Raw genomic sequence first — 19,958 nt, forward strand, 5'->3', positions numbered from 1 at the left:
AACTTTTAGAAGGCTGGAAAGAGCAAAATGTAACCAACGTGCAGCGCATCATCATCAGAAGAAGCACCTGATCCTCACCTTTGCCACTTGCAACCTGCCACAAACAACAGAAACCGGATACACAAAGATAGCTGTCAGACCACATATTCCTAATCCAAGAAGATGCTTCCAATGCCAAAGATTTGGCTACGGAGCACAGAGCTGCCGTGGTAAACTCACATGCGCGAAATGTAGAGTTCAAGGTCACGCATCAGACAAGTGTGAAGCGACACCGCACTGTGTGAACTGTGATGGTGACCATCCAGCATACTCACAAACTTGTCCTAACTGGAAAAAAGAAAAGGAAATAATCACCCTAAAAGTACACGAAAACATCTCTTTCAAGGAAGCACGTAAAACGTGCTCGCCGTTCCACACCACAACGTATGCCGATGCGACGCGTCAGGGAGCAGCGTCGCACCGGCCTGCGCCACCTGCCCGGCCCGCGCACAGTGAGTCGTTGGCTGTGGCATCCCCCGCCCCCGAGGTGGCAGCAGTCAAACCTGCTCCACCCACCACGACACAGAGGCCGGCTACCCCGGGTACGTCGGGCCTCAAGACCACGCCTCGCCAGGCGAGGTCTAGTAAACAAACTAGGAGCCCGCACGCGCCGGCATCCAGTGCTTCCCAAGAGGCAATGGACACAACACCGGCACGTTTGGTGCCGAAAAACCGGCGTGGCTCTCTCGAGCTCGCCAATACAGACAAAAAACCCATAACAGGGCCAGACGACGGTCCTGTTACCTGAGGTACACCACTACACACCTGAACACAGAACATTTCTCATCCGAATAAAATGGCTGTACAAATTATTGATTGGAATGCCCGTGGCATTCTATACAACTTAGATGACACCAAGGAAATAACATGAGAATTTAACCCTAGGCTGTTCTGCGTTCAGGAAACGCACTTGAAAACATCAAATACAAATTTCTTAACACAATACACATTATTCAGCAAAGATCGCGACGATGGCCATGCCGCGTCTCGTGGCGTGGCTATTATAGCTCAGAGGTCAGTTGCTTGCCAACACCTCCACCTTCAAACTAATTTTTAGGCAGTAGCGGTTAGGGCAATTCTATTCGACAGGTTGGTTACAATCTGTTCCCTCTACATACCACCCGAACATCGCTTGCAACTAAGGGAACTTGAAACGCTAGTCAATCAGCTTCCGGAGCCATTCATTTTAACTGGTGATGTGAACGCCCATAATACGCCATGGAGCGACTCGCACTGTGATGCAAGAGGGCGCACTATAGAAGACTTTAGGTACCGGTGCAGTTTTTTTTTTGAATAAAAAAGGACCCACCTTTTATAGCACTACACATAAATCATATTCTTCAATAGACCTACCCATAGCCTCTTCACCTCTAATGCCGTACATTCATTGGAAGGTCCTGAGAAACCCCTACGGAAATGACCGCTTTCCTATTCTCTTAAATTTAACAAAACGCGCTGAATTGCCTCCAAAGTTTCCCCGACGGAAAATCGACTCGTCGAATTCGGAACTGTTTCAGGAGATTACATATTTACAGCACGATGATTTGAGCTATTTAAACATAGATGATGCTGTGGCATATTTGACTCGTTTTATAATTGACGCCGCTGAAGAATGCATAAAGCAATAAGCGTCGTTTGCCTTGGTTGAATGACGAATGCAAAGAGGCACGGAAAAAACAAAATAAAGCTTGGGGCCTACTTCGTGACTCTCCAACTGCGGAGAACCTCATTAATTTCAAGAAGGCAGAATCACAGGGCAGGAGAACACGTCGACGTGCTAAGCCAGAAAGATGGGAAAGGTACATGTGTAGTATCAATTCGTACAAGGATGAGGGTAAGGTATGGAACAGCGTGAACAGATTAAAGGGCCGGGAAACACAACCGCTTCCTCTAGTAAACGCTCAAGGCGACACCATGAAAGATCAGGCAAATTTCCTGGGCAAGGATTTTTAAAATATTTCTAGTGCATGACACTTTCCTAAATGCGCCAACTTTCTTAAAGTTCAAGGAACGCATAGAGCGAATGCGCCTTGAACAAAAATGCCCAGCAGATAAACCTTACAACTGTCCCTTTAACCTCGCTGAACTGAAGGCTGCTCTCATTTCCTGCAGCAACTCAGCACCAGGTGGTGACCGCATAATGTATGCAATGATCAAGAATATGCATCCAGAAACATTGAACACACTTCTGTCTCTTTACAGCACCATGTGGGTATCTGGGCGTATTCCATCCTCATGGGAAAGAAGCGATTGTCATCCCAATTTATAAGCAAGGCAAAGACCCCGCATTAGCCTGTAGTTATAGGCCAATACCACTAACAAACTCTATGTGTAAGTTATATGAAAAGATGGTAAATCGGCTTCTAATCTATTTCCTGGAAAGCAACCGTCTACTTGATCCCCTTCAATGTGGTTTCAGCGAGGGTAGGTCCGCAATAGACCACCTTGTTCGCATTGAGGCCAACATTAGAGATGCTTATGTACACAAACAGTTTTTTCTCTCTGTGTTTCCCGACCTGGGAGAAAGCCTACGACACAACATGGCGATTCGGAATCCTCCGAGACCTATATGCAATGGGCGTACGAGGCAATATGCTAAATATGATAGAAAACTACTTGACTAAACGCACGTTCCGTGTTAGAGTGGGCAATGCCCTATCCAGGCTATTCACTCAAAAGAATGGTGTGCCACAAAGGGGCGTGCTTAGTTGCACCCTCTTCATTGTGAAAATGAATTCCCTTCACAAAGTCATTCCATCCTCCATGTTTTATTCAATATGCGTAGATGATGTGCAACTAGGATTTAAGTCTTGTAACCTTGCAGTGTGCGAGCGCCAAGTCCAACTCGGACTGAACAAGGTCTCAAAATGGGCAAATGAATATGGCTTCAAGCTAAACCCCCTCAAAAGCTCCTGTGTACTTTTTTCTAGAAAGAGAGGCTTGATACAAGATCCTGATATTATGCTGCATGGACAACATATACCACTCAACACTGAACATAAATTCTTAGGCATAATACTCGACTCAAAACTAACCTTCATTCCTCATATCAAGTATTTGGAAGCCAAATGCCTTAAAACAATGAACATCCTGAAAATACTGTCACATACAACATGGGGAAGCGACAGGAAACGCCTCATGAATCTCTACAGGAGCCTTGTACGATCGCGGTTAGACTACGGCGCCGTTGTGTATCACTCAGCTACACTCAGTGCTGTCAAGATGCTGGACCCTGTGCATCATCTTGGTATCCGCCTCGCCACCGGTGCCTTTAGGACGAGTCCGATTCAAAGCATCTATGTCGAATTGAATGAATGGTCGCTCGATCTGCAGCGGTCATATTTAATTTAATTATTTGCTGAAAGTACATGCTAACAAAAACCATCCTTGTTTTCCCACGATAAACGATATGACCTCTGCAACACTCTTTCATAACAAACCTACAGCCAGAGAGCCATTCTCGATCCGTGTGAGAAAGTTGAGCAAGGAGATGGATGTTCCTATTCATGAAAATCGTCTAATGGCCTCTGCCAAGCCGTTTCGGCCGTGGTTGTGGCGAATAATTGACTGTGACACGTCATTTGTGGAGGTAACGAAGCACGCTCCGGAGGCGCACATTCATATGCATTTTCTGGAATTACAATTTAAGTACCCTTCTCCAGAGTATTACACAGATGCGTCTAAATCACATGCTGGCGTGTCATATGCAGCCATCGGCCCATTCTTTTCCGAGGCCGATGTTCTGCACCCTAAAACAAGCATCTTTACAGCGGAGGCGTATGCACTGTGGTCGCACAGTTAAAACTACATAACGCGGTCATATACACAGACTCATTAATCGTTGTGAAAACATTGATGTTATGCGTCAACCACATAAATCCAGTAATTGCAAGTCTTTTCCCTTTCCGATGTACTATTTATGCCTCTGGTCAACATGTAACGATATGGGTGCCTGGACACATAGGTATTGAAGGTAACGTCCTGGCAGACCGAATTGCTACCTCCTTAGACACAAAAGCTTGCAACATGTCCGTAGCCGTTCCGGTCTCAGACCTAAAGCCATACTTACGAAAAAAACTGAGAACCTACTGGCAGCATAAGTGGGATGCTGAAACCCTTAATAAAATCCACATAGTTAAGCCACATTTAGGATACTGGCAATCACTGACCAAGTCCAGACGAAGTGATGTCCTATTCTGTCGTCTCAGAATAAGGCACACTTACGGTACACATAGCTTTTTGTTGACTGGCGGTGAACGTCCAATGTGTAGTAGATGTGGGGAGACACTCATTGTTCAGCATGTCTTCCTAGAATGCCGCGAAATACAAGTCGAGAGGGAAAAACACTTCCCTTTAGCATACAGTCACTGTATACCACTTCACCTGGCACTGTTCCTAGGCAGAGAACCGCTATTTGACATGCAATCTACCTTTGCCTTTTTAAATGACGTTGACACGCTCCATGTTTTCTGTCCAAGAAATTCGTTACACGGCCTCTTGCGAGAGCCCACGGTTGCGATGTCAACCTTTGTTATAGCACATGTCTCCGGGCCCTTGTGCTCAAGGTATCCACTGAGGTTATTGTGCTACTCGTCAACAACAATTACCTGTCGATTTATATTCATGTAACGCTATAACACCATTGTTATACATCCCATACTTATACCATACCCTACTTCAGTCATTCTCATATTTTTATTCCTTGTGTATTTCAGGCAATTTATAGCTCACAGTTTTAGGCCTCTCTACAGCCACGTCACATCAGCCATTAGTCAATTCAGTGCCCATCACCACTGATTTGGCGCTCTTTGGCCACACCTGGCCCTACATAGTGCCACTTGGCACTACATATCATCAATGTTTACGGCGCTTTGCAGCTAGAGTAACTCTTCCTTTCTGTCCTCCTTCGCTCGCCGTTTTGGCTGCGCTTCACCTTTATTTTAAGCGCAGAATAGAAATAACAGTTATGGAGAACGTAGCGCGCAGTAACCAGTCCGGGATTATGTTTTTGAATGTGCAGTGCGCACCTTTACACTGACACGTGCGACCACGATCGCTAATAATTTTTATACGAATTTCTCAGAATTAGAGAGTCTTAGTTGAACAAGAACTTGTCCAGGTCCAGAAAGCGCACCCGGGACATACATCTTCCCTGTATTGCCTCTCTACCAGGAAAGCTAACCAGGAGGCTAGCAGATCAATTGAGCGAGTACGAATTAGTCGATAACTCGAAGCACGTTTTCACAGATATGGCAAATCCGTTTCACAGAAACCCGCAAGGTGGCGCGAAGTTCAGGGAAGGGTAAAATTCTCTCTCAGGAATTCCCATTAAATTTTTTAGTCTTCGCGTACCTTCATGCACCTTGCGGCCTTCCACAGGACTTATTTGCTAAAGGTTATTCTTTTCTTAATTAATCAGTACTAGTTAGATTATGGACAAGATCACTGAAAATGGGGGATACTATTTAGGATGCTGCTAACAACTTACAGGTGATTTCGTCTATCGAGAACGCTTCGTTCCTTCATTAAGCAATGATTCGACCCTGCTCAGCAAGGGTATACCCGTGGTGCTATTTTGACCACGTCATATTCCGCCATATTGTCAAATCCGTAGTCATGTCAACTCTTATTTGGTCACGTGACTGCTAAAGCTTCTTTAATTCAAGTCCAACGTCAGAATGGCGGAAGTTGGAAACGTCGAAAATTCGTCCTATAGCGAAGACTTCCTGTTGATAATGGAAACTAATCTCATAGGTCATGCCTTTAGCGGATGCGTACGCCGGTGGCAATTTCAATATCCCGAAATACGCCATGGGTGCCATGCTTAGGAAATAATATATAAGAGCCCATGTACGTCTTGCATGCCGGTGGTTTTCGGTGCGAAAAACACGGTATTCGTTGCACACAGGAGCGCAGGTGATGGAGGACGCAGCGCACGGAAGGAGTCCCAGGTCAGCGGCAGCAATGCGAACGATACCGAAGGCGGCGTCGGAAACCGAATATCTGACGCACGTCCGGAATTGCCTGCGCCGCCACTGCCACGAATCGGTGAGCGGGAGAGGAGGCGTACGTCCTCGTACACGACGGTGGTTGAGGGCTGGGTCGACTCTGCGAGGAGATACAAGTTACGTGTCCCCAACTGGCCCCTGGACGACTCCCTGCTGCACCGACATCTGTCGTACGCCACACTGGTCCAGTACGACCACTGGTGGAACTCCGCCTTCCTCCATATGGCGGCGTTCGCGGAGCCTCTCTTCTACCTGGACGGCCCGCCGTCCGCCAACTATGGAGGCCTCGGCGTGGTGCTTGCCAGGCACCTCTACAAGGCGTACGACTACGCGGTGAGTTCAGCGAAACGCCGGACCTTCTCTTCCCCATATCCTGTGGGCTGGCTGCCCGGCGGCACTCTGCTGCCACGAAATGCGCGGTCAACGTGTCCACGTTTTAAATAACACAAAAGATGCTCTTCGATGCTGATTGGTTGAAGCCGAACGTTGGGATATGCGGAACGACGTGGAAGCGGTAGATTGGTTTGTAGCAGACGTCGAGCAAAAGAATCTACTGAACAGGAAACACCTCGTTCACTCTAGCTCAACTTCCGAAGTACATTCCGCGGCTCCGTGTGCATCTGGGCTGAACGAGACATTCGGATAGCTTAGTGGAAGAAAATGCTGTTCCTGTCAGCACAAAACAAGTACGCAAGTGCGGCGATGATATCAATACACTCGACGCTCACCACTTGGGTAGTCCTCTCCATAAAACAGTGTCCTCTTCTTAAAACGTTATGGAGGGGAGACACTGCCGCAGAGCCAGAAGAAACTTTGACGCAAAAGCATGACGCCGCTGTTATGTCCTGAATACCTTCGTTCATCATTTGTGGAAATCATTATCGATGTTACTCTGACCTGCGTTGCTCATATAGTCACTTAGAAACGCAAATCGCCACTAATAAAAGGGATTTCTAAAGGATATGCAGTCAGTTCGTTTGACATGGCAGCAAACATGCTTGGCTACCGTTGTGTACCGGTTGCACTGGCTGTTTCTTTCTTTCGAGACTGATATGAGGCGACATATGTATATCACGTACCGTAATGGCAGTCCCCCTTCCAGAAAGGGAAATATCAAAACCATCAAAAACAATGCAGTAGGCTTTTTAACGTAGTATGTTAACCAAAATAAGTACTACTATTCACAGCCGCGCGATTTGCTCCGTTTAACGACGTTTCGTTGGTGCTTACTAGAGTCGCGCGGCCTCTTTGGAACATGTCGAATGTTCCCCATTCGTCGAACCATCAGCGCTCCCAGCCGGAGAGTCGACGTATATCGCACAAATGCGCCTACGTCACGCTGTGACGTCGCTTCATACGTCACTTCGAGAATTATTCAAGGCAACATCTGGGTATTTGTGTAATCTGTTGCTTCAATAGACAATACAACACACAAACAGAATGTCTGCGTGTTCTTGTTTTGCATCGCACCGCAGCAAGAGACATGTACTTCCGTTTTGTCTGCTTGTTCTCCCGTCGTGCAGTTGCGCGCGCAGTCAACGACAGTTTGTCATTTTCTACCGTGTTCCAGCACGCAATCAGGCTCTATGACCCGCTTGTATCTACCTCAGTATTCGCGCAGCACTGACTTACACCGGTAGCCGGGTGTTCTCGTGCACGGCGCTTAAAACCATTTCCTGCACAAAACGAGACAAATGCAACAGTGCGCGAGCGACGCCATCAGTGTATGTGCGCCGCGCAGAAAAAAAACGAGAAAAAGAAATGAAGGCGGGACCCCGTGACGTACGTGTCAGGCGATCTTCGAGCTCCGGTAGGGAAGAACCCAGGGCAGGAATTTCGCTTGCGGAGGCTAGACGGGCCAAATGGATAGTGTGTCGCTCTTGGCACTGGCTCTCGCCTCCTGAAATCGTGGGTTTTTGGCGCTGAAATATTTCTATCTCGGCTATTGACGTAACCATATTGAAAAAAAAAATCTTGCGGCATAGCTTTTCATAGAGGGCCCGTAAGAACTTCCATCGTATAACCCAAATTTCCTATGTTGCCTGGTGAGGCCCTTTAAAGAAAACGATGTGTTATGCATTAAAACGTGAAAGTAACTGGAACGTGTGGAGTCTCACACTTGCACTTGGGACGAAGGAATGACAGTACAGTAGTGTAGACAGTCACAGGGGCATATATTCTGCTTTTTATACCCCAATCTAGCCAGCCGAATTATTACCATAAGGACACCCGATGGTCGGGCGACATGTCGAGCACATGCCGACTTACCGCGACTCAACGGCACGCGTTCGAACGATTCGGTTCGACCATTCCAGTGCCTCGCTCCGAAGCTTTTCTTGGGATGGTCCCGCGGTCGGTGGGCGAGCGCGTGGAACGTCCGCACAGCTCGCTGATGCCAACCCGAAAGAGAAACGGACTACTCCCTTTTGCGCCAGAGTAACCCCGCCGCGCATAGAATTGAATATGTTCTCAGTAACGGAGGAAGCTTAAAAGCAGTGAAGAAGAAGCTAGGAATAGGCAAGAATCAAATGTATGCGTTGAGAGACAAAGCCACCAATATCATTACTAATATGGATGAGATCGTTCAAGTGGCTGAGGAGTTCTATAGAGATTTATACAGTATCAGTGGCACCCACGAAGATAATGGCAGATAGATTAGTCTAGAGAAATTTGAAATCCCGCAAGTAACGCCGGAAGAAGTAAAGAAAGCCTTGGGAGCTATGCAAAAGGGGAAAGGCAGCTGGGGAGGATCAGGTAACAGCAGATTTGTTGAAGGAAGGTGAACAGATTGTTCTACAAAATCTGGCCACCCTGTATATGAAATGCCTCATGACTTCGAGCGTACCGGAATCTTCGAAGAACGCAAACATAATCCTAATCCATAAGAAAGGGGACGCCAAAGACTTGAAAAACTATAGACCGATCAGCTTACTGTCCGTTGCCTACAAAGTATTTACTAAGGAAATCGCAAATAGAATCAGGAACACCTTAGACTTCTGTCAACGAAAGGACCAGTCAGGATTCCGCAAAGGCTATTCAACAATAGACCATATTCACACTATCAATCAGGTCATAGAGAAATGTGCGGAATATAACCAACCCTTTAACAGCTTTCATTGATTACGAGAAAGTGTTTAATTCAGTCGAAACCTCAGCAGTCATGGAGGCATTACGGAATCCGCGTGTAGACGAGCTGTATGTAAAAATACTGAAATATATCTATAGCGGCTCTACAGCCACCGTAGTCCTCCATAAAGAAAGCAACAAAATCCCAATAAAGAAAGACGTCAGGCAGGGAGACGCGATCTCTCCAATGCTATTCACAGCATGTTTACTGGAGGTATTCAAAGACCTGGATTGGGAAGAATTGGGGATAAGTGTTAATGGAGAATACCTTAGTAACTTGCGATTCGCTGATGATATTGCCTTGCTTCGTAACTCAGGGGACCAATTGCAATGCATGCTCACTGACCTGGAGAGGCAAAGCCGAAGGGTGGGTCTGAAAATTTATTCTGCAGAAAACTAAAGTAATGTTTAACACTATCGGAAGAGAACAGCAGTTTACGATAGGTAGCGAGGCGCTGGAAGTGGTAAGGGAATACATCTACTTAGGACAGGTATTGACCGCGGATCCAGATCATGAGACTGAAATAATCGGAAGAATAAGAATGGGCTGGGCTGCGTTTGGCAGGGATTCTCAGATCATGAACACCAGGTTGCCATTATCCCTCAAGAGAAAAGTGTATAACAGCAGTGTCTTACCAGTACTCATGTACGGTGCAGAAACCTTGAGGCTTGCGAAAAGGGTTGTACTTAAATTGAGGACGACGCAACGAGCTATGGAAAGAAGAATGATGGGTGTAACGTTAAGGGATATGAAAAGTGCAGATTGGGTGAGGAACAAACGCGAGTTAATGACATAGTTGAAATCAAGATAAAAATGGGCATGGGCAGGACATGTGATGAGGCGGGAAGATAACCGATGGTCAATAAAGGTTTCGGACTGGATTCCAAGGGAAGGGAAGCGTAGCAGGGGGCGGCAGAAAGTTAGCTGGGCGGAGAAGATTAAGAAGTTTGCAGGGACAACATGGCCACAATTAGTACATGACCGGGGTAGTTGGAGAAGTATGGGGGAGACCTTTGCCCTGCAGTGGGCGTAACCAGGCTGATGATGATGAACCCCGCCGCGAGGTGGCGTTAGTAGCGCAATGTTCCCACCGTCTCTGCAACCCCATGACCACTGCAGGAGAAAACCACGCAGCGAAGCCCAATTACGGGAGGCGTGAACCATGCGGGGAAAGCAATATCGGAGGTCGCATGAAAGTCGAGCGCCCCCAGAAACGCCAGTGGGTTTAGTCGGACACGTTGAAAATTAATATATTCAAACTGGTGTAGTCCTGTGAATTCGTCTTAAGCGGATAATGCCTTGGGAACTCACCGGCTAAAATTGGTGAATCGAAATATGTGCCGTAAGAGAAATAAATAAAAGGATAAATAGTGTAATTATGCTGTTTAATAAATTGGCCATATTGAATTCTTCTAGAAGGAATGGTGACCTCATCAAGTAATTTAGTTCGAGAGCTAGAACTGCGGTGGTCAGCGAAAGGCAATGTTTAGAGAAATCGGTACATATCGCAAAGAAGCACCCTGTATGAGTCCATTTGTCACGTGTGCTGACTCAAGTGACGGCGTAAAAGGCGACGCCATGTTCTACCTGCTCCGGCACGCTCTTCCACCACCACAATGGCGGGTGAGAGTGGCGCGAGTCGAGGGATGTCTTTCTCTTAACTCCACCACCGCATCTAAACTGTCATACACTTCGACGCCCGAAAGGTATTGCCGGACAAGCACGTAATGGCATAAAAGTTGTTATATAAGTGCTATAAAAATTGGCGTTCAGCGACGTACGTGCCACGAAACTTCGTTTCCCGACACCGCGTGACCGTTGAATCGGCGCTTTTGCAATCGGCGTCGAAAAAGACGGGCCACCACTAGCCTCCTACGAACCACCACAAAAATTCGCAGAAGAGCCAAAGAAAGAGCAAACTGCGCGTACGTTGTGCATATAACGACTCTTCGCATTTCGTCCGCGGTGTCGCTCAAGTCGTGTCAATCGTGCGAACCCCTGCTTCAGCGCCTTCGTGCAATACCTTCACGCGTATTAGAGATGCCCATCAGCGGGCAACGCAAATGGAAGTTAGGAAGAGCGCGTTGCTTGGCGCCTGTCTGACAAGGAATCTCGTGTGTTCGAGTGGGGATGCAGCTTTCGGTCGCGAGAATATGATCGTTACGCTGCGAAAGAAAAACCCAAAAGTCACTGATGCCTTCTTTCTTGCGTTCGCACCAGCACGGCACGCAGCTCGACGCGGATCGCAACGTGCGCTTTTGGATGTCTCGCTCCAGTCTCGAGTCGTTCGAGAACAAGCTGGACTGCGTCAACGACAGCAGCTGGATGATGGCGCACGTGGCCGCGATTGAGATCGCCTACGCGGCCGCCTTCGGAGCGGGGAGCAAGCGAGGAGGCCAGACTGCGGCGGAAGACGGCGAGCGCAAGAGCATCTGGCTCCCGGGTCAGCGAAAGGCCGTCTCGCCGGAAATGGTCTTCTTCCTGGTCTACTGTCGCTCCACCTGCCGGTCCAGGCACGGCGACCGGCTCGGTCAGTTGCACCCGCGCAGACGCCGTTGCGGCGAAGTTCTGAAGCGTATGGCCAGCTTCGGGCGGGCATTCAAGTGCCGTCGCGACTCTCCCATGATGTCGTGGGGTCCCAAGTGCTCGTTCTTTGGTAACTGAAGACGATAAAAAAAATGGGAGAGAACAATGTACTATGCAGCCGACGACCGCTGCAGTGGCAGAATAGGCGCGATAGGTTCGCGCGTTAATGTTTATATATGTACTTCTGTGTCCATTTCCAAAGGTTTTAAGGCTATATTGAAGGTTGAGTGCCATCTCGCACCGAATACTTGCGATGCATGTTTTTTTTTCTTGCTTCCAAATTATATTATGTGCTGTCCCTTGCATGTTTCGTCTGTGTTGCGATTAAATCTAACTGCTGCAAACAATTTATTTTCCTTGCTTCCTTCATCTATAGTGACTAGTACCACATTTCCAAGGGTCACTTCTTCCGGATGGATCTTTCTTTCATTTACTCTATCTATTATGCCAGGTCCAAATCAAGTGTTCCTTCACTTAAGCTTTCCGCAGAAATGCTCGCTCCACCTTTTCAGCTTTTCCTGCGGAGGGTGACACCGTACAGGTGCACAGACGTTCGGCAGATCCAAACTCGCTGGTCATGGAACGAGGCGCAGCCATAAGGAGGGGCCGGGTAAAGTAATTGAACTCTTCGCACAATGAGGGCGTTTCCTTAATAACTTCCATTAGGGAAGGATATCAAAAAGTCGCAGTTTTGCCCAAAACGCGAAATATCGATTGCAAGATAGGAGGATTACAAGATATCGACTGTAATATATGCTCGTACGCTGAAGGATATGAAAACAAAAGTACATTATCGGAAGCATATATTCAATCACTCCAGTTAGTTTTCACCTGTATCGCACATGTCTGTTAAAAGTGTGCTTTTGTACAATATAATTATGTCTGTTTGATGGCATGAACACGCTTTCAGAAAAATGTAAAGGCCAGACATATCTGTTCCTTTGATGACTGGTTGATACTTGCTTTGGTTTTTTTTTTAGTGCTAGAGTTTTAAATTGAGTCGTGGTATTGCCGATGATATCTAAGCAAATGTGGATCCTCCGAGTCTGCTCTATTTTAACGGACGCTGTGACATCGTATTCAGATAGTTTAGCTTGGAAGAGGAGAAGGTTCACTTGTGCAGGTTAGGGCGCTACGCGTGATTAAAATTTAGGACAAACTCGATTTTCATAAAATGCAAAAAAGGGTAAATGCTGATTCAAGGTATAGAAGTTGATGACAGACAATGTCTTCCTAGCCTGAGTTAGCGTCGAGAACGGGGCGTATGAACCGCATAATTTATTGTGGGAGCCGTGCCGAAGTGGCAACGTGTCATCGACATGAACTACAGCCTAGATCTCGTTCCAAATGTTTTTTCCCCACAGTTATCATTAACTTCATCATCGTCATCGTAATAATCATGGTCACCACCTTTATCATCACGATCACGATCATCATATTCTTCAGTGTCATCAGATATTCGGTGGCCCCAGTGTCACATATCCGGTGGCACACAACGAAGCTGGCGTCAAACAGATTCGTTAAAGAGAACACACCGAGTGACACGTACCCAGTGGCACTCACAAAGTAGTACTAGGGGCGCATGTATGGTGGCACTTATCTAGTGGCCCAATTAGCCCATGCCCAGTGGCCCCCGTGGCACTTGTATATAGACTGCACTATCTTAGAGATCAGTGCAGGAAACAGGGTCGAAGCAAATGTCTGAAACAGCATGCCCGATACGCTTCGGCAGACATGGTCTTCTAAGGAAACCATGGTGTTCAAAAATTTACCGAGAGAGAGAGAGCAAATGATAAAGGAAAGGTGGGGAGGTTAACCAGGACTGAGCCCGGTTGGCTACCCTACACTGGGGAAAGGCAAAAGGGGGTGAAAAGTATAAAAGAAGAGAAAGTCTACTGGGGATATCGTTCGGTCACTCAGTCCGGATCACAGACGCTGACTCAATCCACTATCTTTCAAATATCGCAGCAGCGCTTTTGTGGCCTTTTGTAGGTGCGATATGCGAGGCCATGGTCCCAAGATCTTGCTCAAGGTGAGCGGTGTTCTATCTAGCTGATTGAGAGCTGTGCAGAGGTCATGTCTTTCGTTTTGAAAAGATGGGCAGTAGCACAGTAGATATTCTATAGTTTCCTCGACACCGCAAGCATGGCAGTCGGCGCTATCAGCCATTCCAATCAAGAACGTACATGCATTGGTGAATGCGATGCCCAAGCGTAAGCGGCACAGCATTGTTTCCTCATTTCGCAGAAGCCCTGGTAACAGCCGCAGTTGCATAGAGTGGTCGAGGGAATGCAATCGTTCTTGGGTGAATCCAGGTGTGTGCCACTTCTCCAATGTCATACGGTGTGCTACCTTGCTTAGGTGTTGGGCTGCGTCGGTCCGCGATAGAGGTACAGAAGAAAGGGTTGCTCCTTCGTGTGCTTTCCTAGCTGCTTCGTCAGCGAGGTCGTTGCCGGAGATACCGCAATGGCCAGGCAGCCACTGAAACACGATGTCGTGTCCTTTCGCTATCATACGATGGTGCATTTCTCGTATCTCCAACACTAGTTGTTCACAGGACCCGCGACGAAGAGATGACAAAAGACATTGTAAGGCCCCCTTCAAATCGCAGAATATTGCCCACCGATTAGCGTGTTGGTTGGTAATGTAATCAACGGCACCTCGGAGGGCAACAAGCTCCGACCCGGCAGATGTTGTCATGTGAGAAATCTTGTATCGGATGTTAACTTATCGTGATTGTATAACAACTGCGCCGGTGGAGCTGGTCTGAGTGGGAAAGCGGTCCGTATATATGTGGACTCGGTCAAAGTAGAAAGTGTTCAAACAATCCAGAGCTGCTTGCTTCATGGCCAAGGTAGGCAGGTCGGTCTTCTTTCTTATCCCTGGAACCGTAAGACGCACTTGAGGTTGTTTTAAACACCACAAAGCAGAGGTTGAACGTGCCGAGGGTGTGAAGCCCGATGGTAGACAGGCACGATGGATGCTGACCTGGTTGGAGAAGGACGCCTGCGGTTGTCGTTCTGGCAGGCAGACAAGGGAGCTTGATTGCATCTGTGAAACATGACGAACATGGGCCCCAAGCGTGTCGGTGCCAATGTAAGTCGTGATCGGATGGTCTCGAGCCATTATAATGGTTCCTGCTGTTGAGGCGCTCCGCGGAAGGCCTAGGCAAACACGTAGTGCCTGTGCTTGCACGCTCTGAAGTTCTCGAATATTTGACTTGCATGTTTTAGCAAGCATGGGAGAACTACAACGTAGCAATCCGATAAAAAGTGCTCGATATAACTGTAGCATGGAGCCCACTGGCGATCCCCATGTTTTTCCGGCGATAAACTTTAAGACATGAACAACATATGTGAACTTCTTCAAGTGGGCAACGTGAGGCCTTCAAGAGAGGTCCCGGTCCACAATGACATCCAAAAACCGATGATTTCTTTTGCAGGAGATATGCTGCCCATTGATGCATACTGGATAACGAGACATCGCTTTTCGTGTAAAAGCGACTAACGCACATTTTTCTGTATAGACGGTAAGGCCTTGTGTGTGAAGGTAGTGAGATGCCTGGGTTGCTGCTTTCTGTAGCCTTTCGCGAACCTGCAGGCGAGTGACCGCTGATGACCAGATGCAGATGCCATCGGCGTAGATTGAGACACTCACCGTTTCCGGTAGGGATTCGGCCAGCCCAAGAAGGGCGAGGTTGAAAAGGAATAGGGCTAAAAACACCACCTTGGGGAACTCCTCGGCATATGTAGTGGTCGGTAGTCAGACCATCTTCCGTACGTACGAACAAGTACCTGTGTGTCAAGTAGTTTCTGATCCATCGATATACTCGCCCTCCTAGTGCGATTGTCAAAAGTGCGTCTAGAATGGGTTGATGGGAAACGTTGTCGTAAGCGCCTTTCACGTCCAAAAAGAGCGCTACTGATAATTGTTTCCAAGATTTTTGCTGTTCTACAGATGACACTAGATCGATGACACTGTCAATCGATGAACGGCCTCGTAGAAATCCCGCCATAGAATCAGGGTAAATTTTGTGGTGTTCTAGCTACTATTCGAGACGCATGAGGATCATGCGTTCCATGAGCTTCCTGACGCAGCTGGCAAGTGCTATAGGCCGATTGATGTCAGTTCGAGCCGCGAATTTCCTGCTTTTAGTAGCGGTACCAAGCGGCTGCGTTTCCATTCCAGTGGGACGACACCATCTTGCCATGAACGATTAAAGAGGCTGAGGAGTTCTCTTCGTGCTTCTCGACCCAGGTGGCGCAAAGCAGTACATGTTATGCCATCGGGCCCTGGAGAAGCAGAACACCTACAGTGGACCGTAGCAGCTTCTAACTCTTTAGACAATGGAGCCTCCATACTTGTATCTCGTGGACCGGGGATGTCGCGTAAAGCCCTGTCAGGGACTAAAAACTAAAAGTTTACCGAAATTCTGCAAGCTAACAGGACTTCAAAGGTGTATAGAAAAGAGTGTCAGATTTCCCAAAAAATTTGGCAGGCAGGGGTAGAATTCAAGCAGAAGAAATTTTTCAGCTACGTTGATCAATCAGTCCCACAGAGAGAACGCTTTAGTATTTGACGCGTAATGCAATTGCATCTTTAAAGCTAAACGTTCCTTCTTAAGCCGATGTTCCTACACGGCTAGCCACCGAATCATCGAGCTTATATACTTGGTCAGGCTGTCAAAAGAATATCGACGAGACAACAGAGACGAGGTTTCAAGACAAATTTTGGGGGCTCAGGTAGGAACGGCTTCTGTGAAAATAAATTTTAATTCATAATAAAGAAAATAATTCTATGGAACCCATCTCAGGATGATTGTCGGCGGTAATGCGTTTAGGACTGAATCAACGCCGCCACACAGCGTATTGTCACCGGAGAAACGAGTTGCGTATAAGGCATGCACTGCTGCTGGACTCCTATTTCGCTCTTCCCCAAGAACACTCAGTGCCATCTAGCGGCGGTGGCGCGAAACGTTCGTGTAGCCTCCGAAATTCGTGGTGCGTCCGCGTGTGGCCAACGCTAAGAACCAATTCATGCGGTAGCCGGCCTTCCTTACCGCACTTCTTTCAGCACAGTCTACGCCATGTAGTGGCCCTCCCCAGCAGTCTGCGCTTGACCTCTGACGAGAAGCATGCGCGCCGGTACGTGCGAACGCATGAATTGTTGCCTTGCTTGCCGCACACGCACTGGCGCATACTCAGTGACCAAACTTTGCGAGATGTTTATTCAAGAGTGCTACATCCCCAGTGCATTCATGACGTAGCTCGCTGAAGCGTTGGCGTGAAAGTCATTAAATGAAAAGCAGCGCATACCCAGTGCATTTGTGCTGCAGCCTGCTATAGAGTCGGGTTGCTGCCCTTGAGGAGACCTTGTGACGTGGGTTCGATTCCGCCCAGCATCACAGAGAGTTAAAGCATCTTTTAGGGCATTAGTTTCATAGGGCCCTGGACGCAATCTCCCGGAGCTTAACTGTATGTTTGTCTCTGAACACATTACTACCTACCTAAGTCACTGGGTAGCCAATGGGCGAATGGGCAGGACATTGGGTTGCTGTCCTGAGGGAACTGACCTCGACACCGCTCATCGAACCAACTTGGGTGGTTTAGTATGTGGCAATGTGCACATATGTGCGGCTTTTCTACACACCTCCTTTACGCTGACATTGATCACTGTAGGCGCCGGACCGGGAAGGTACCGCTGTTCAATGAAACTTTTTCACGCCTACTTGGAGCACTGGGTATGTGTCATTTGGTCTGTGCTAATTCTGGGCATGCGGCTGGGCATGCGCCTGAATCTGTGTGCTGCTCTTCAATTAACCTCACTGACGCCATCTTGGGCAAGCGCTTGTCCTTGTCCGTCTTTCTTGTTTCCGTGGTTTTGTTCGCTATAAGTTACTACTTCAAATATGGGCAACCATGTATGTGCCATTCCGTATGGGCCGCTATAAAACATCTTGATTCGACGAGACATTAACTCCTGCTTTTGGGCTATGCATGAACAAACCCTGCCGTATATTCGCGCTTGTTTTAGACGGCTGTACATTTGATTGTCTCGATTTATCTAGACACCCTGTATTCAGTTCGTTCTGTCCCTACAGTCATGGATTGCCCATGGTTGTCGTAAAATAAAGTAACTGTAGTGTGCCTCAAAAGCACTGAAACAAGAGGGCCGGTGTGGATAGCGATCAAATATTGCGAAATTCTGGAAACTACAGTTATAGAGATATGTGATGCATTCTGACGATATAGTTGTCTCGGAAAACCTATGGACGTAAACAGCAGGCTTAAGTTAGCGCCAGTATTTTATGTTATGCGCACCTAACTGCCTTGCCGAGTGTCGCCAACCAATGCCGCAGTCCTATGTTTTGAGGGAACAGGGTTCTGTACCATCCGTCGGTCCAACTTGGGTCTCTGAAAGTGCGGGAATGCGTACAAAAGTATCACTTTTCAACGGACCTGTTTGACGCCTACATGGATCACTGTAGATGCTGGACTGGGAAGATAGCACTGTTCAATTAATTTTTCCCACCAAATTGGGGGTTTGCTGGATTTAGAACACATGCTGCGGCGCTGCTTGGCGTTGGCCCGTAATGGCGGAGTGCTGGCGGACCAACTCAGGGCTGTCCAGAGGGCCCGTGTGACTGCAAAGGGGCTCGGCCTCTCTGTACCGACGTGGGAGCAGCCTGCATCAATCCCAGACTGATCCCTCTGGACCTAAATAAAGTTCTTCATACCATACACCAAATTGGAGCATTGGGTATGTGCCATTTGGTCTGTGCTAATCCTCTATGAATAAAAACATCTAACTTCAAGAAATGCGCACTAATACTCATAATCTTGAACGTATATTCTCAACGTGTAACATGAAGAGACGCCGAGGCATTCGGCAGTTCTCCTAGATGTTCATGGACAGTCAACGAAGAAAGACGTCCATCTCGTGAGATTCACACGGTAAAGTGAGCTGTTCTGGTAAGCGTACGCAGTTTTTTTTTGCATCAACCAGAAGTTTGATGTGTTCACGTTGTGCATGACTTAAAATGACAGTTAGGTTCTTAACGCTTTTGTTGCAAGGAAGCGATTCTACGAGAGGTTTTAGGAGAGTACCTGCAACACTGTCATTGACTTCATCGCGGCGTAGCATCAAGTGTATCTTTTTCAGTGCAGCATTTACTGTGATGTGCTCGTCGACGGATGAAGAGAGGCATGCGTCTACGTCTGTAATTGCGGCATGCAAAGAACGGTCGTGATGCAATGAAGGTAGGTTTCAAACGCCACTGAGTTCCTCATTAGCGTATTGGGCTCCTCCGATCATAGAACCCTGAAGTTGCTTTGCATTCCACTATTCCTGTTTCTTCTCCGCCGCATGGATTCATATCGGTCACGAATACAAACACGCTGGAACAAACTGCTCAAACCTTGTTTATTCACCCGCCTTTTGATATTTCTTTTTGTGTATACATACACAGCACATTGCAGCTCGTCATGACAAGCACGCATGTACCCAAGAAAGCGGACAGGAGGGCGGCCGCTGCAGCAGCTCCATTGTAGAGCATCAATCAAACAATCTTTCTTGATATGCTATAGGATACCAAAAGAAGAGGAGGAAAGGTAGGAAGCATGGTAGGGAGATGAACCAGACGCACATCCGGTTTGCTACTCTACACGGGGGAGGCGGTTCAAGGTGAAAGACAAGAAAGGAGACGGAGGGAAGAAGGTATTCGCAGTGTGAACACGAGTGGTTGTCCCTCACTTCGCACCTACATTTAAACACTGAGGCCCGCCTGTTTCATAAATTGTGTCAGTGCCCGTGTCGCTGTCTAAGCCTATGACGCGTGGGGCCATGTTCTGAGAATTTTAGCCAATATAGAATTAGTACATACGGACAACAGATGAGGGTTGCAGGTTCGATAACTTTACAGGGACCGTCGAGAAGAGTTGCATACGAAATAATGTTTGTACCAAAACCGCAGAGAAGAAACAATGTTGCAGAAAAGTATGAATTGCGATAGCAAATTAGTGTACAGCTATAGGAAGTAAGATGTTATCGGCCGTAAGGTTTATCGGCCGATAGTGGTTTTATCGGCCGTATTATGTTTATACGTAGGCACACTAACTAAATTATCCAACATGGCCTCACACACACACAAGCAAGCATGAACACATCTGGCTCGATGGCAGCGGAAACTCGCTGTAAGA

The 19,958-nt window shown here is 47.5% G+C and overlaps 1 protein-coding gene across 1 annotated transcript; it reads left to right on the plus strand.

Moving 5' to 3' along the window:
* The first annotated feature begins 431 nt into the window (after nt 1–431).
* Nucleotides 432–12,107, plus strand: LOC129386632 (neprilysin-11-like). The gene is made up of 4 exons (XM_072287665.1): nt 432–581; nt 2,459–2,463; nt 5,948–6,380; nt 11,395–12,107. The coding sequence occupies exons 1-4, from the start codon at nt 432–434 to the stop codon at nt 11,836–11,838; spliced, it is 1,032 nt and encodes a 343-aa protein (XP_072143766.1). The 3' UTR covers nt 11,839–12,107.
* Nucleotides 12,108–19,958: the final 7,851 nt, after the last annotated feature.

The sequence above is a fragment of the Dermacentor andersoni genome, chromosome 4 (genome assembly GCF_023375885.2).
Source record: "Dermacentor andersoni chromosome 4, qqDerAnde1_hic_scaffold, whole genome shotgun sequence".
Lineage (NCBI taxonomy): Eukaryota > Metazoa > Arthropoda > Arachnida > Ixodida > Ixodidae > Dermacentor > Dermacentor andersoni.